The 16,851-nt window shown below is 43.4% G+C and overlaps 2 protein-coding genes across 3 annotated transcripts; one reads left to right on the top strand and one right to left on the bottom strand.

Moving 5' to 3' along the window:
• Positions 1 to 518: 518 nt before the first annotated feature.
• Positions 519 to 10,281, top strand: LOC128733833 (E3 ubiquitin-protein ligase Bre1). 2 transcript variants are annotated; one of them, XM_053827650.1, is made up of 6 exons: positions 519 to 610; positions 790 to 1,215; positions 1,645 to 2,193; positions 2,247 to 3,520; positions 3,591 to 3,782; positions 8,922 to 10,281. In XM_053827650.1, the coding sequence occupies exons 2-6, from the start codon at positions 852 to 854 to the stop codon at positions 9,492 to 9,494; spliced, it is 2,952 nt and encodes a 983-aa protein (XP_053683625.1). In that variant the 5' UTR covers positions 519 to 610; positions 790 to 851; the 3' UTR covers positions 9,495 to 10,281. The 2 variants fall into 2 exon arrangements, with proteins under 2 accessions (XP_053683625.1, XP_053683626.1); XM_053827651.1 differs by having other exon boundaries at positions 2,247 to 3,517.
• Positions 10,282 to 10,343: 62 nt separating this feature from the next.
• Positions 10,344 to 11,709, bottom strand: LOC128738011 (tektin-1). The gene is made up of 3 exons (XM_053832810.1): positions 11,564 to 11,709; positions 10,986 to 11,501; positions 10,344 to 10,923 (listed from the first exon to the last, which is right to left on the bottom strand). Exons 1-3 carry the CDS (start codon positions 11,707 to 11,709, stop codon positions 10,344 to 10,346), a joined length of 1,242 nt encoding a protein of 413 aa, XP_053688785.1.
• Between the last annotated feature and the right edge of the window lie 5,142 nt (positions 11,710 to 16,851).

The following is a 16,851-nucleotide window of genomic DNA, read 5'->3' on the forward strand; positions in this document are numbered from 1 at the left end:
AAAAAAAACGCAAGGAAATAAAACTTATAGTAAGTACATATGTTATTTTCTAACCAAACCATAACATTTGATTGATTCCAAAGCGCGTTTTTTTTAAATTTCAAATTCACTTCTGATGATTTTAGTTTTCGAAGTGTTTTGACAGCTTGAAATAAAAATATCAACATTTTTACCACGGCGCCAACTAGGGTAACCAACCTATTTTGGACCCCATCAGCAGCTGTACATAATTTGGACACTTCCATTTGATTTTGCTGTAAGTGTCCAAATTATGTATAGCTGCTGATGGGGTCCAAAATACGTTGGTTACCCTACTTGTCGAATGAAGCTTTTGTTCACCCATAGTTCAAACATCAAACCTTGTCTCAAAATCTTATCAGAGTGCATTGTAATTACAAAAGTTAATTACACGTTCCTTCAAAAGACCCCTTGATGTACCTTTTTCAGTGGGTTGCATTTACCGCTATGAATGAAGTGCTGCCAGCCTTTTCGCAAATTTATACGCTTTGTTGATGTGTCGAGGACAGTCTACAGGAAAAGATTGTCTGTAAAAATTATTGAATTCTTGTTAAAATTTAATTAAAACTAGATTATTTATGCTCCCGTTAAGGTAAGTAGTAATCGTCTATTCATTTTATCTACAAAAATGGTATTACATAATTAGAAACAACACCTAAAGTTGAACTTTACTTTTTACCCCTCTGACGTTTTCTAATCCATCAAGCTTTGAAAAATCGATAAAATTTTCTTTATTTTCCCTTTTGGCAATTTTCTATGACTGCCTTGTAGATTTTCTTCCTAGTTCACTTTAAATTGCATCCTTTACCCATTGCGAAAAATATCCACTGAGGATGTCTAAACGCGCGGCGGAAGATCCCGCCGGAGGAGGTTCCGCTCCCGGTACCGGCGGTGGAGCGCCTCCTCCCATCAAGAAGGTTCACTTCGAGCCGCACCTTATTGGGCCGATTTCAACGCTGGAGGAAATGGACATCAAGGTGCTGCAGTTTCAGAATAAGAAGCTGGCCCAACGCATCGAACAGCGGGTCCGCTGCGAAGCGGAACTCCGCCAGCGAATCGAGCAACTGGAGAAACGTCAAACGCAGGACGATGCCGTACTGAATGTGGTTAATCGCTACTGGAACCAGCTGAACGAGGACATCCGCGTGCTGCTGCAGCGGTTCGACGCGGAGACGGCCGATGAATCGGAGAATAAGAGTAAGTTTAGTCGGCAGCTTTACGCTGGGTTTTACGGTAAAGTAATAATTCTTAATGCTTACAAATCCTTGCATATTTCAATTACTACCTGCAATCTCGAGCGGTTAAATTGGACCGTGACAGACGGTTGTGAGTGGTAATCGAATTATACGTATTCAGGGAAGAATCCTCGTAAATTATACTAAGGCGCTCAAAAATATTTTGGTCGATTAATTACTGACATCTTTGCTATCTTTATTATATGATATCTATATATTTTCGCCGTTCGAAAATTGTGAATCCATTCAAGTAACTAAAATAGCTGATTTTATCGTATTTCTTGCGGATTTTGATGCGAATCTTACGCCCAAGTAAAACGGCTTGAGTTCGATTTGATTTTCGATTCTATTTGTTAGAGAAATTGCAGCAGATTTTGTTCCCTATTTGCAGACGAAAATGAGGTAACGACATCCTTTTTGATGCAACTATCCACCTGGGACAAGGAGGAACTGGATGACAAGTTGGCCAATCGAGTCCAGGTGTCCAAGCGGGCGGTGGCAAAGATAGTTCAGGTATTTGATCGGCTCATGCAGCGAAACGAGAAGATAACGCTCGCCATGAAGGGTGAATCCGATGATTCCGACGCTAATGTGCCGGACATCGACGAAACGTTGCGGCAGAGCTACACCGAAGTGATGGCCGAGAACCGAAATCTACAGACTCAGAACACTTTGCTGCATGAGAAATTCCATACAATTTCGCTAAAAATGAGTGAAATCCAAGATGTGCTGAATGGAAAGGAGACCGAATCAGCGGAGCTGAAAAACCAGATCGATGATTTGCAGTATGAGCTGGAGAAGGTTCGCTGCAGGAATGATAAGTTGGAGAACCATCTAGCGGAAGCGATTGAGAAATTGAAAGCGTATCATCAACTGCATGGGGATATTTCCAGCTCGGATAAGGACAAACACTCTTCGTCGTCTTCTAGCAGCGCTAAAGGTAACGCGTGATATACTTGTAAGTTCATATTTATTAAATAAAGCTATTTTCAGGTGGTTCAATGACGAGTGTTGCCGCACAGCATTTGGAGGATCTGCAGAAAGAACTCGAAGAGTACAAAGAACTAGCCAACAACCGTCTGCAGGAGTTAGATAAAATCCATCTACAGCACCGAGAGGCATTGAAAGAAGTGGAGAAATTAAAGATGGACATTCGTCAGCTACCGGAGTCCGTAATAGTGGAAACGACCGAGTATAAATGCCTCCAGTCGCAGTTCTCTGTGCTGTACAATGAATCGATGCAGATTAAAACTTTACTGGACGAAAGTCGTAATCAATTACAGACGAGCAAGAACCAGCACTTGCGACAGATCGAAATGATGGAGAGTGAAGAGTTGATCGCGCAGAAGCGCGTCCGCAGCGACATGATTCAGATGGAGGATGTGCTTTCGCAAATTCGTAAAGAATACGAGATGTTGCGGATCGAATTCGAACAGAATATGGCAGCAAACGAGCAAACTGCACCGATTAATCGCGAAATGCGTCATTTAATAACTTCTTTGCAGAATCATAACGGTCAGCTGAAGGGAGAAGTGCAGCGGTATAAGAAGAAATACAAGGAAGTATCGGCTGATAACGTTAAACTAAGGAAAGAGCTGGAGGATGTGACACTGAAATTAACCACGCTGCAAGAGCAACAGCAAGCGGACATCAAAAAGGAAAACGAGCAAGCTGCTGCTGCAGCGGGTGTTAAGGAAGAACCGGGGTCCTGCGATGGTTTGGGTTTGGTGAAGGATGAAAATCCGGACGACCCTAGCATGGGGGCAATCAAGTCGGAATCCGGCGAAGAAGGTGATGGCAACGATCCGAACGGTGTCAAAAAAGAGGAAATCGGCCCGGATGGGAAACCGATAAAATCGGAAGCACCGGGAACACCGAAAGGTGACAAAGACCAACGTGCTAAATGTGCAGAGTCAGACTTGGTGCGAGATTTGCGTAACCAAATTAAGAAGGCTCTGAATGATCAGAAAGAAATGAAGCTGCTGCTGGACATGTACAAAGGGGTTTCGAAAGAGCAGCGTGATAAGGTTCAGCTGATGGCTTCGGAGAAGAAAAAATGCGCTGAAATAGACGACTTGAAGAATCAAATGAAAAAGTTGCAGGAAAGCAAGCGCGAAGATAGGAAAAAGCTTGCGGATGAGGAAGCTCTCAGGAAAATCAAGCAACTGGAGGAGCAGAAGTACGAATTGCAGAAGCAAGTTCAGAATCAAAAGCAACCCGACAGTGCGTGGAGCGGCGGCTACCGGCCGTTCGTAGGATCCCATGTAGTACAGAGCCCCCCCAACCGTGCACTATCGTACCGGCAGTAATCGGAGTCCCTTTTTTTTGTGCTTTTAGGAAGAGGAGGCGCTGTTGAACGAGATGGAAGTGACCGGCCAGGCGTTCGAAGACATGCAGGAGCAGAACTCCCGCTTGATTCAGCAGCTGAGGGAAAAGGATGATGCCAATTTCAAGCTGATGTCCGATCGGATTAAGGCAAACCAGATGCATAAACTGCTGCGAGAGGAGAAACAGGTGCTGGAAGATCAGGTTAGTGACATTTTGGGTTTTTTTTTTCATATTGCCGGTTGGGCTTGTAATAAGATGGGATAGTGGTGTCTGCTGAACGTGAATGCGATCTTCCTAAGAGCAGGTCAGCAGGTGTCTTTCCATCAAGACCGTTTCGATACTAGTTGAGTGGTACGTTGACAGTAAAATCTGAGGATTCTGAAAATTAAACTTGTTTTCCCCATGACAAGTCCCCTCTTGAATGTGACCAACAAACCTTTCTGGCTAGCCATTCGACTGCGGATAGTTCGAAGCAATCGTCGGATGACAGCAAAAGCAAAGTCTTGGGTATCAACGTGTTTTAAGATTTGACCTTTCTTTACCAACAGACTATGACTATGAACCAGGAACCGTTGTCTGACACCAAGGCTCGTGGATTTACAACTTACGAAGCTTTCTTCAAGAATCTCTAGTGTTAGACCACCAACCTTGTGTTGTTTTGTGTTGACTAATGAGGTCAGGCATACAATTAATTTTTACAACGGTAGCTTTTAACAATTAACTAAGAGGCTGTAGAAGAAAGTATTTAAACAGTTTTTAATAGGATCCAAATAGAATGGGATCAGCCGTGAAGGGGATAAAACGGAAAATTAGATAAGGGAGGGTCATTTAAGCAACGCTTAACAAGTTATGTTGCTTTTTATCCGCTGTGGTTCAAAGGTTCATTACTATCTGAGATCCACACTGCCGCCGGAAGCATATCTGTCCCATGTTACAAAACACGAAAATGAGAAAATCGCACTCAAAGTTGAAAAACTGATTTTTCTAAAATTACTTAGTTTTCATGTTATTATTCATCCCTCTTTGAGATAATGTTGAAAAACTTCACTAAATTTTATATACAACTTGAAACCATTTTATATGAAAAGGTATATGCAGCGAGACAAATATGTGTCCATTTTTCCAGTGGGACAAATCGGCTTCAAATTTTTTCGAGTTTTTCTAGTATAAACACCATGTTTTCGATTCATATTATAAAAATATATATAGAATTATAACGTTAGACAACAAAATGTCGAAAATGACCAAATGTAACATGGGACAGTTATGCTTCCACCGGCAGCACAGGGTCCGAGAGGAGAAGTTACGAATCCGGTTATAATTGGCTCCGATTATAGCTTAACTGGATCCGTGGATCCGCTAGAGAGAGCCCTTTCCTAATTTTTCACTCTATCCCCTTCATGCCTGGTCCCATTCTGTTTAGATCCTATCAACATCACTGTTTCATTACTTTTTTCTACCGTCCTCTGCGTTGATTGTAACAAACTACCACTATAAAAGTTAAAAAAATATCTCCAGTGTTGCTGTCGTTGTTGTACTACGAGTGCGGGAAAATATCATTAACGAACTCAAGATAGTAGTAACCATCCAAATGACCAGCATAATTGGCGTCGATCAGTTTTCTAGGGGATTTGGCGTCTCCTGCACAGAACCTGCAATGTCGAACACAGAGTTTTACGACGTTACTTATGTTTGGTTAGTAAACATAAACGAAGCTTCTAGTCAACGCCCAGTCATGCTCAGTTGTTCCTGATATAATTGACGGATAATGCGTGCTAGAATGACGACTCTGTCACCAAACATTATTGCATCTTGGCCAATCTGCAAACTCTTTCGTCGGGGGCGAAACTGGCGGGACCGCTTGGTCCTGAGCTGACTGGCACTCTGTGACCAACATTGACTAATACGTTACATTATCTCTAATCCGTAGTCTTGTTACGCGTGAACTGTATCGGTCGATTTTCTTTATTCTTCGGAAATTCCGGTTTCCCATAGGCCGCCCCATTGGCTGAACAGTAGCGGTACAAAGTAACAAAGTACCAGCAAATCTCCTTCGGCATACGAAAAATTTCAACGGCATCGATTGTATGCTGCTGTTTAAGCAAAACATAAAGCAGAGTGTCAGATGAAACCTGGAGGATGATCGATGAGCCGCAAGCAAGAGCCAGCATAAAGAAGGCACGAACCAGAGAGGCTGAGACAACAACCCGTCAGCGACCCGCCGAACTAAAGAGGTCTGCTAAAAATTATTATATACGGGGCAAGAGCACCTAAGTGAACTCCCTAGCTGAGAAACCAGTAAGGCTTTCCGCCAATGATCAAATGCAAAGATGCTGCTCAAGCACAGAGCTAACCAGTTACTGACAGCAGACTAGCAGTCCCTCCAATTGCACATCAGCTGTTTAACCGGTTAAGGAGAAGGAAGTTTATCAAGACTATTAACTAATGGATTAGAAACGTCAGCAGTGCCTTTATTAGATCCTTTCACTGAACAAAACACGAATTTTCAATTCGTCAAACATCTGAGAAGTGGTGTGTAGCGGCCCGCTGCCAACGATACATCGTTCGAGCTTAGTGGCTTCACACTTGGATCTCCAATTCGGAACTAATTTGGATCTCCAATTCGGAACTCCTTCGCCGATGTCACCAGCGCCAAATAGAAACAGGGACTCGGGAGCGTAGATGGAAGTAGATCGAACATACTTTTGTGCGAAGAAGCACCACCTTTCACCAGCACAAATCTACTTGAGACATTGAAAATGAATGCAAATAGGACTACCGTTTGGGTTTTTATGAAGTTTGTCATAAAATCCGGTCATACATTTGTTTAGGGACGCACCAAATGGTTACCGTCTGACAAAACTTGCAGCAATGTCGGAAGTACAATCTGGAATTCCACAAGGTAGCCATCTCGGACCTTTGGTCTTCCTCGTCTACTTCAAAGGTGTCAACTTCCTGCTTTAATGCCCGCGACTCTCTTTTGCCGAAGATCTGAAGCTGTATGCTAAATTCGATAGTCCGTCCGACGCCGCGTTCCTGCAAGAGCAGCTATTGATTTTTGCGAAATGGTGCACAGATAACCGCATGCTGCTAAACTCCGACAGATGTGAAACAATTACATTCTCTAGAAAATTAAATCCTCTCGTCTTCGGCTACATGCTATCAGACGTGCCTCTACGCCGCGAAAACTGTAGCAAGGGAGTACTGCTTGACTCTAAGCTTGATTTCAAAGAGCACATCGCATTTATTGTCGACAAGGCCTGCAGGAATCTGGGATTTATCATGCGGATCGCCAAGAATTTCAACGACATCTATTGTCTCAAAGCCCTCTACTGCGCTTTTGTCCGGTCCAATCTTGAGCACTGCGCTCCAGTGTGGAGTCCTTATTACCAAAATGGAGTTAACCGAATCAAGTCTGTGCAGCTCAGATTCATACGTTTAGCTCTTTGGAGATTGGTCTGGAACGACCCCTATCAGCTGCCATGCCATGCACAACGCTGCAGACTCATCGATCTCGACCTTTTGAACACTCGTCGCGATGTGATCAGAGCATCAGCAGTTGCCGATTTGCTGACCTCGAGAGTGGATTGCCCTTGTCTACTCGCAAATCTCAACATATACGCTCAAAGTCGTGTCCTACGTAATGGTCCATTTTCACGTGTCCCGCATTGGCGAATCAACTGCAGCACCTTCAGCACTATCACCGGTCTGCTACGCCATTTTATTCGCTTTGTACCTAGCTTCGACCTAAACGTTAGCCGCTAAGTACTGAAAGTTCGATCCCTGGCACTAGATCGTAGATTTTAGGTTAAGTGTATCAAAGGCCTGTTGATATTTATATACAATAAACAGTAAACAACGTGCCCAGCCCAGGTATATCTTTATTGAATTCAAGGCAGCATACGATACAATCGATCGAGACCAGGCATGACAGATGTGACGGCTTATTCAGCATGATTTTTAACATCGGTCTTGAGGGTGTGATCTAGCAAAGAGACGAGAGGCACGATTCTTAGTAAAGGTAGCCAAATCCTTTGCTTCGTCGCTGACTTTGATCTCATAGCTAAGAATTTCGCGACGACGGAGGCAATCTACGCTAGGCTGTTTATCACCTTTATTCTTGTTTACGGCCGTATCCTGCATTCGAATGTCATGTGTTCAAACGAATGTCATTCGAACGAAAACAAGAATAAGGGTGTATAAATAAATAAAATAAATGCATCAAACACCAAATACATGAAATGAAGAGTTTTAACTTTGCCCTTTGTAAAACGCTATGATCAAGAAGTACATGCCGCCTTACAAAGCTGACTTCAATAGACCGGCAGGTATTTCTTTACGGATTGTGTCGCTGCTCATAGCGGATATACGCTTCCTTGCTGTGTTCGTGTGGAAGCTGCTACAGACGACATTTGACCGGGAAAACATATTGAAAGTGAAGACTGACAAAAGGTTGAGAGACTCTGATACCTACCAATTGATAGGTTACGGCAGGCCGGACACGTCGTAAGGATGCCGGACGACATTGCGACGAAAACGGTTCTCTTTGACAACCACATTGGCACCAGGAACTGATGAACCTAAGGTCTACCATGGACCTAATCCATCACCTACTGAGATGGACCCGGTGGTACGTATGGATTTTTTGCATTCGTTCGCATTGCGTGAGATCTAGCAACCGCAAACGAACCGGTATTCATCGTTGGAGAGCTTAGTTCACGGGAACGGTTCGCAGTGTTTGTTGGTGAAGGGAACGTAGCACGAATATTCAGCAGCGTCTTTCCACACATACTGGTAACATTGACATCGAGGGTTTATGGTGATTTGTACGAACTTGAAGTTTTGGTGATGCTTTAGTAGGATGTTTACGCAGCACTCAGGAAATTGCTTTTCATCTTCCTTTAACATATCTTAGAAAAGAGCGTACCAAGACTCGATGAATATTCAGTCGTCGGGGGCATAGCGGAATTCGTCCATTCCAATTGTGATAGATTTAATGATCCATTGACTATCAGCTTAGTTGCCGGACTTGAAGTCTTTCGTAGCCAAAAATATGTTGTGTTCTTCAAGAATAAGAAAGGACTAATTTTCTTACTATTTGCTTTTTTGGTGGTTGTTTCATAATCATCTAAATATCCTCAGTTGTTTGGCTTGACAGTAAATAAAGCCTACCCCTGTCTTGATTCTTTATGATAAATAGAAAGTTAAAGTCTCTAATAAAAAGATGTGGAAACGTTGGCCGAGAACGTCAAATACAGTCTGCGTAAGAAACCCAAGACCAAAAAGCCACATCCTTAAATCTTTTGATAAGTTTTAAAATTTTATTTTTTCTTCTTAAAGGTAACAACCCGCGACAGCCAGATCGAAGCGATGCACGTGGTCCTGCGCAAGCTGGAGGAAAAGGAACGCATCCTGCAGAACACGGTGACCACGATCGAGAAGGAGCTGGTGGCCCGACAGCAGGCGATGGAAATGCACAAACGCAAAGCCATCGAATCGGCCCAGTCGGCCGCCGATCTGAAGCTTCATCTCGAGAAGTATCACGCCCAAATGAAGGAAGCCCAACAGGTGGTGGCGGAGAAGACAAGCTCGCTGGAAGCGGAAGCCTACAAAACGAAGCGACTGCAGGAGGAACTGGCCCAGTTCAAGCGTAAGGCCGAACGCATGAAGAAGATCGAGATGTCCGGAACCACGATCGACGAGGTGATGTTGGAGGAAATCCGTGAGTACAAGGAAACGCTGACATGTCCGTCGTGCAAGGTCAAACGCAAGGACGCTGTGCTGTCCAAATGTTTCCACGTGTTCTGCTACGATTGTCTGCGGACCCGGTACGAAACGCGCCAGCGCAAGTGTCCCAAGTGCAATTGTGCCTTCGGGGCCAACGACTATCATCGGCTGTATTTGTCCACGTAAAACCACAACAAAAAAGCAGGTCAGATGCAAAGCTTTTCGGCATACTTATTATTTATGGATGCATCTAGAGATTTTAGGTCTTTGTTTATGTTTCAAGTGCATCAAGTTTTTCCACTTTGTGGTAGTTTCTCCACTAGTTTCAGTAGTGGAAATATGTTCATTTTTTCACTGAATTGGATCATTGAAGCGAGTAATGGAAATTATCTACCTTTATTATTGACGAAGAGAATATTATCTCTTTACTGTACCTTCAGTATATAATTTTTTAGTTTTCCCAATCAAAGTTCTGAATTTTTCTTAAAAAATTTGCGCAAAACTGGAAAAAAGCGTGCACTACGTTTTTGTAGTTATGAAGGCGTTATTAAGCTTATTATATCAACCGTTTTTAGAGATATTGTACGATGCTTTGCTGAAAGTCATTTCGTGTAAGTGTTCTAATCATGTGAAATCTTAAGCCACAAGGAAAAGTGTTACATTCTATAATTTCGTTGAATTTAAGTCCATTTTCTCAGAGTGATTCTCAGCAATATAACGTACAGTCGTGTAAGTGATAGCCCAACTAATTCAAACCTAGTGTAATTTAGGAACCTTATAAAATTTCCTAAATCAACAAATGTAATCAAATTTGGTACAATCTACTAATTGAACCGGAAAATGCAGCATTTACACAAAATTATTGGAGTACTGATAAAACTGTTTAATTATTTTTTATGTAAAAGTCTAACAGCTGACTTTTCCGAAACAGAAAACACTCAATAGATAAATAAATCCATAAAATGAAACACTGTCGGTTGCAAAATGCACTCGCTTCATTCAAAATATCGAATAGAAAAGAAATGCCATACCTATTTAGAAATTTTGAAAATTCAAACTCTCTCTCAGCGTCATGCAGTCCGCTTCGTCTATTTTGAGTGACGAGGTTTTCAAATTGATCTCCTCCTCCTGCATGACTTGGGTGTTCAGCAGATATCTGAGCGTTGCCCTGGACTGCACCAGCATCTGATCGAGCTTCGCTATAGTTTCCCGCAGAGCGGCCATTTCCTTTTTCAAACTATTGTAGACATTGTCCTTGCACAGTTCGAAGCCGGGTCTGTGCGCCCGGTTAGCCATCCGCACCTGAGCTAGTGCAACGTAGCCCTCCTTTTCGGCGATTTCCTTTTCCAGCTTGGTGACGTTTCGTGTAAGTTCGTTTACCTGATGGACCGTTTCCTTGTGGATGTTCTCCAGCTTGATCTTGGTGTAGCGCATTTCGGAGATCCGTTTTCCGAAAGCAGCGTTCGTACGTTCCACCTGCTGGCGAATATCTTCGGCAGCCTGTTTCAGCACCTGATCAATGTAGGATCGCATCGTTTGAGCCGAGTTGATCTCCTTAGCCGTGTTTGCGATGTTGGTGTTAGTGACGTTGATCCACTCGGGATCCGTGTTATTACTAGAGAAATTAAGATAACATTTTTAAATTACTAGACTGAAGCTGGTTGCTCCTATACTTACTATGGATCCAGCGGGACCGTTCCATCGTAGACATGCATTCCAAGCTGATTGTGTCGTAGTTCGATGTTTTTCTCATCAATCTGTATTGATTTCTCCTTATGGGACAAATCTCTATCCAGCAGATAAATCGTAGCTCGCAACCTTCTAAGTTGTTCAATTCCTTCATCCATCAGCTTGTGCAGCATTCCTAATGCCCCATTTATAACATCCAACTCCTGTCTCAATTCTTTATCAACATCATCCAGTACCAAATCAACACCCTGACGCATTTCTCGCATTATAATGCACTTCTGGGTCAGCGGTAGAGCAATTTCCTTCAACGTATTGATGGCATCAATCGTTCGTTGCTTGTACACCTTCAGTGCTTCCTCCTCAACGTGGGCATCCTTCTTCTGTTTTTTCAACTCATCCAGCCGAAACTTGATGTCGCAAATTCGCTCCTTCAACCGGAAGTCCGATTCATTTTTGTTCAGTTCAGTCGTAAATTTAGTCTCATCGATCAGCCGCTCACTTTCACTGAAAATTAAGGAAATATAACGTAAAATTTCCCTTTTCAAAACTGGGTTAGACACACTTACCAAATAATCCGCTCAGCAAGGGTTTGCTGGTTTAGGGAAAAGTTATTCTTCGTACGGTTGTTCAGATCCCAGTCACGTGGGGTGTACTTGGCACGGGCCGGTGGCATAATGACCAAATTTTGATTAGCCAAGCAGTTGCGAGACATGATTTGCGGGATTTTTTTTTCCTGCGTTCGCGATAGGCACACAAAACTTCGACTCGAATTGAGAAAAATTTGTACTACTGCACCAGTTAATCGATATCAACAAACTAGGGTAGCAAGCAGCATGGAAGCGGTTGCCATGGTGCGGAACATGTGGGACTACTGTAGTAGGTATAGAATTGTTCACTTCTCAATTGTACAGTAATAAAGCAATTTATTAATCATCAGTCTATCGTACGCACATTTAAGTATTGTTTATTTCATTCTTTGCAGAGATGAAAAAATTGAAATTTTATGATTTTGATTCTGTAATCAATAATTCTGCTTTTTATGGAAATATATTTTACCTACTGCTCTCTTTCTACTTATCAGAATATCAATGAATACATTTTCATGAACAGCTTTGCTTTGGGCATAAAAACTGATTTGAAATTCAAAAATTCAACGAGACTATGGTTTCTGGTGTGAATTTCAATAGCTAACAATAGCTTAGCGGTTTGAGGTGCTACGAATAACCACAAACCCCTTCTTCTTCTTCTTCAGAAGCTTAAAAGCGGGGTGTTTCACCTCCAATATAACTCGATCTTAAACTACTCGTTGCCAATTCGTTGACCGTTTGATCTGACCGACCAATCTTGCACGTCCTTGAATAGGAGGGATTTCGGAGCGCGATTGTCCGACATCCTTGCAACGTTTTCGGTACACATAGCTTCCCGAGTTTCGTTATAATGTAAGATCTCTCCAAGTAATGTCTGCAGTTGCTTTGCTTTCCGCTTGAATTCCGCCAATAATTGTCCGCAGTACTTTTTGCTCAAATAGGGCTACATCTTCCGTAAGCATAGTTACAGTCTCGAGTTCTTAGACGACTGCCGGTCTGTCGTCAGCTTTGGCTTGCGGAAGGCAAGTTCATCATTCGACGGTGTCCCACATAGTGAAGTCGTTCAAGATGACTCAAACGACCTAGCAGTGGTCAGCCAGCGGCAGAAAACCAACGGAAGCTGACCTGGTTAAAAGCCGGAAGGTCTCGAGTCTCTTCAAGTGTCTGCCGAAACTGTCGATTGACTATGCGGCGAAGAAGGTGACTGTTTCCATCTTTCCATGTCCTAAAACCGGTAAAACGTGCTGCCTTCTACATCCATAAGGTCCAGAGGGCACCGAACAACAAACAAAACACGATGGCCAGAAAGCTGTACTGAGAGAGTGGCTGACGAAATCGAGGTGCGTCGTGACGTGATGGACGACGAGACTTACATCCAGCCGGACACAAGTTATTGGGGCCAGAGTTTTACGTTGCCACATCACGGTCGGCCATTATTGGGAAAGTACCGAAGATGAAGGTGGATAAATTCGCCAGAAAGTTCTTCATTTGGTAGGTCATCTGTGGATGCGGCAAGATGAACCAGCCTTACATCACGACGGGTACCATTAACGGGAACATCTACCGGGACGAGTGCCTTAATAGAGAGATGAAAATCGCCTCGGTTTGGCATTTCGATCGGACTCGTTCCGATCAGAAACCATATTGTGGCTTCCGATCGACGTGTGTTTTAGCATACAGTTGATTCTGATCGGAGTGAAATTTTTTATTGGAATCGGCTCCGATCGGTATGCAGAATAGAGGGAAATGTTACTTTTGTATCAAAAGACATCGCCGGAACTTCGCCCGATTAAGAAGTTTTGGGCCGTGCCGCGATGGACAGACGTCATAAAACTCCTAAGCAGGTTTGCTGAGCTCAGTTACTCTCACTTACCGCTCGTTGGACTCTACGGCTTTATTAATAAATGAACGTTAGTTTGCCAATGCAAAAGTTACAGCCTTATTGCAGCGTAAATACAAAAAATAATGCTATAGTCTTTTCAGAAAGATTGTAGATTACACTCAGCTTTACAAATGTTTCATACATGACTTTTACAAATTTTGCTTCTCTGAGGCAGTAAAGTCCAGCGAGCAAAGTCCAATACACACGCGTACGCGCTTGGGCCAGCCGCGTGTTATCGTGCATTGCCTGCAATAGGTGTTCATGTTCGACTGTATCTTACGCTGCTTTGAAATTCCCGAAAATATGATCAGTGGGCACGCTGTACTTCCGATATTTTTGAAGGATATCGATCGGAGTGTTAAAAAGTGGTCCATAATGGCGCAACCTTCTTTAAGACCGACTACGACTTCTCGATAACGTAAACAGTGTAACAAGACTTGAGAGAGCACCTTGTAGGCGTAATATCACGTGATTACAGCAAACAAGACAATCAACCATTTTTTCGGAGGGGACAAACCACACCTTCTTCTCCTCCCAAATCGTTACTAGTGCTTGCTTGCCATTTTTGTACAGTTCTGCGGGAAATCGGTCTTTTCCATCGATTTCATTAGTCTTCAGCTGTCGGATTTCTTACAGAATCTCTTCGAAATCGAGAGTCGGGACACTGTTTGTTATCTTGTGCGGGCATTCCCAGGTTAGTTTCCGTTTCGTTTCCTTCTGTTATATCACCATTAAGAACTTACATGTCATTAGCCAGGAATAGTTGTTATAACACCTCACGATTTGTTCTCCTTCTGGCGCTTTTTCCTCCTCAATATCGTGACCAACTTATTCCGTGCTCGTCGATATTTAACCAAATTTTTCCTCGTGGCAATGCTTAGATAGTTTTTCCAAGATCTTTCTTACCTCTCTATCACTTGTTGACATTTTCCATCAAACGAATCCTTTCGTGGGCACGCGATTGCTTCGCTTATCACAGCGGTTGCGGTCTAATTGACGGCCGAGCGTACTTTCCTCCATCCGTCTTTGAAGCACCTAGTCCCACAGCGGAAGGTAGGGCTTCATCCAGTACGCTCTCGAAGTTCTCAGCAACTCATGGGTTGTCAAATTGCCGAATGTTTAACCAAAGAGGGCGGCTTTGCGCTAGATATAAACCATCGATAGTTTTGAGCGCATATTTACTGCTACCAGGGAATGGTCCGAGTCGATATCGGCACCCCGTAGGTTCGGTATGCTGGCTATAGGGTTGCTGGGCGTCCATATACCCCATATATCTTGATGTTCCGTAAAACCAAAGAGCAAAGCCTAGGTGCTACATTCCGTTATCGAAACTTGACCTTCTGATTCGAACATATGACGACTGACTTGTTAGACCAGCGTCGTACCTCGAGGCCAGCTGGAGGGCTAGGCTGTCCCGCAGTGAGCGGCTATTGTATGTTGCCTCCAGCTGCGTAGAGAGTCCGTACCCAGCTCGTTGGACGCTCCACCGCTCTGATAAAACTGGGCCTTGCGCCACAGATCCTCCACAACTTCTCATGTCTAATGAGTATATTTAAAAACGTTAAAACGTTGGATCGGTAGAATAGCATGATCATTGATTTCAGGAAAGTAAGATTCATAGATGAACACTATCATGACAAACTAGAGATAGTAGATAGTCGGACGAATACGCGTGACCTCATAAAGAGTTTAGAACGAGTAGTATTTTCTATTAGAATGAAACAGAGTAAGTCAGTGCAAGATGGTGAAAAATCTAGAATATCATAAGAAAGTGTCTTATTAGAGTCACGCTACCGAGCCTTGTTATGGGACTCGACTACTTTCTTAGGTTTAGTGCTGAGATAATACGTTTCTTAATTCAACCGAACACTACGAGTCTAACACTGTCGTGAAGCCACTCCAAGCCTACAGTGCAGAGGTCCACTAGCATGAGACTAGGGAACAGATGCTCGAGGCGATTATCGAAGATCGTATTTTAACCGCTAACGCTCATTCACACGTCCCGTCGACGGCATCGTCGCGAATGAATATACAGCAGCAGCGACCATTGAAAGTGCCTATGCCAACACTTGATGGTAGCATCTCCGCGAGGCTTAAACGATCTGATGATCTAGTCAGGTGATTCCGATGCTATTAAACTTAATCACCTTGAAAAGGCCCTGATCGGTTTCGGTTCCGGATGAACGATGGTAATTACAGAGTAATCGTAGAGCCGCACATCAGAGGACTACTGAATTTATAGAGAATGTTGGCAGACATGTAAACATTTGCGTGGTCTGCTAGATGAGGGAACACGTCATATCGAAAGCCAACGTTTTCTTAAGCTGGAACTAACTGGTGTTTCAGCTGGAACTAACTGGTGTCTTATGGTAATAAATCTGATTGCTTCGAAGTTCTGTGAATTGAGTCTAATGCCACGAAGAATCCGACTCCCGCGGTACTTTACGGATTGCGATACTTCCCAATTGGGGACAACCCACGTGCACACTTTTCGTAAATCAACACCTCGTTTTGCGAAATATCACCGCATTTGCATGCCGAATTATCTGCCGTGAAAAGCACAGTATGCGCCACTTCGTCCGTCTAAAATCCAACACTCTGGTCGAAACCGAAACATAATTGCTGAGGATGATGGGCAAGCTGTGGATCCACCAACTTTTGACGAGCAGAGCTGCAAAACGCTAGCAAAAGCTATACCCAGGCTTCAAGGCGACGTACGATTCAGTTAAACGAAATGAGCTATAGACAATAGCCGAATTATGCTTGACCATTGTTTTGCTACAAAACTGAAATTGCTGTTCAACGTTGCAAAACAATTCGAAAGGCAGGCATGCAGAAATCATCCCGAAATTTCAGATAGTCCTAGGGTTCGCGGACGACATTCATATCATCATCGGAGGGCAATAAAAGAGGCGTAACCGGATCTTAAGGAGGAAGCGGCGAGGACAGGGTTTATCATAAACTCTGGTAAAACGGAGCATATGGTGAGATCGTGGTGGCTCTTCGGGTGCTGGAACTGTGGTGGTGGTAGATGGAGATACTTTTGAAGTGATCGACGATTTTTTTTATCTTGGTACGCTAGGTACGGATTACTTAGCCAACCAGGTCCCGAGTCCCGGTCCCGGTTTTAAAAGATGCCAATTTTCCCGGTGATATTCTACGGTCATGAAACGTGGACGTTGAAAGAAAACGTCCAATGAGGTCTTGAATTTTTTGAGCGTAAGATTCTGCGGTGTTCGGAATCCACTCTTCTCCAGATCAACTCTGACGTGCCCATGGTCGCTACAGACAATACGTGGGCCATCGGATCAGCGAGATCATCAAAATTTCGGAACCACACAAACGAAAATGGGTTTTCAGCAAATTAAACTGCACCAAGTGGAAT

This window comes from Sabethes cyaneus, chromosome 2 (assembly GCF_943734655.1).
Source record: "Sabethes cyaneus chromosome 2, idSabCyanKW18_F2, whole genome shotgun sequence".
Classification (NCBI taxonomy): Eukaryota; Metazoa; Arthropoda; class Insecta; order Diptera; family Culicidae; genus Sabethes; species Sabethes cyaneus.

Excerpts from the sequence above, each read along its gene's own strand:
- LOC128738011 (XM_053832810.1), bottom strand. The coding sequence starts at position 11,709 with ATGTCTCGCAACTGCTTGGCTAATCAAAATTTGGTCATTATGCCACCG. Across the intron at positions 11,502-11,563 it reads CTTGCTGAGCGGATTATTTG|TGAAAGTGAGCGGCTGATCG; the intron begins GTAAGTGTGTCT and ends CTTAATTTTCAG. Across the intron at positions 10,924-10,985 it reads ACGGTCCCGCTGGATCCATA|TAATAACACGGATCCCGAGT; the intron begins GTAAGTATAGGA and ends TAATTTCTCTAG.
- LOC128733833 (XM_053827650.1), top strand. The coding sequence starts at position 852 with ATGTCTAAACGCGCGGCGGAAGATCCCGCCGGAGGAGGTTCCGCTCCC. Across the intron at positions 1,216-1,644 it reads CGATGAATCGGAGAATAAGA|ACGAAAATGAGGTAACGACA; the intron begins GTAAGTTTAGTC and ends CCCTATTTGCAG. Across the intron at positions 3,783-8,921 it reads AACAGGTGCTGGAAGATCAG|GTAACAACCCGCGACAGCCA; the intron begins GTTAGTGACATT and ends TTCTTCTTAAAG.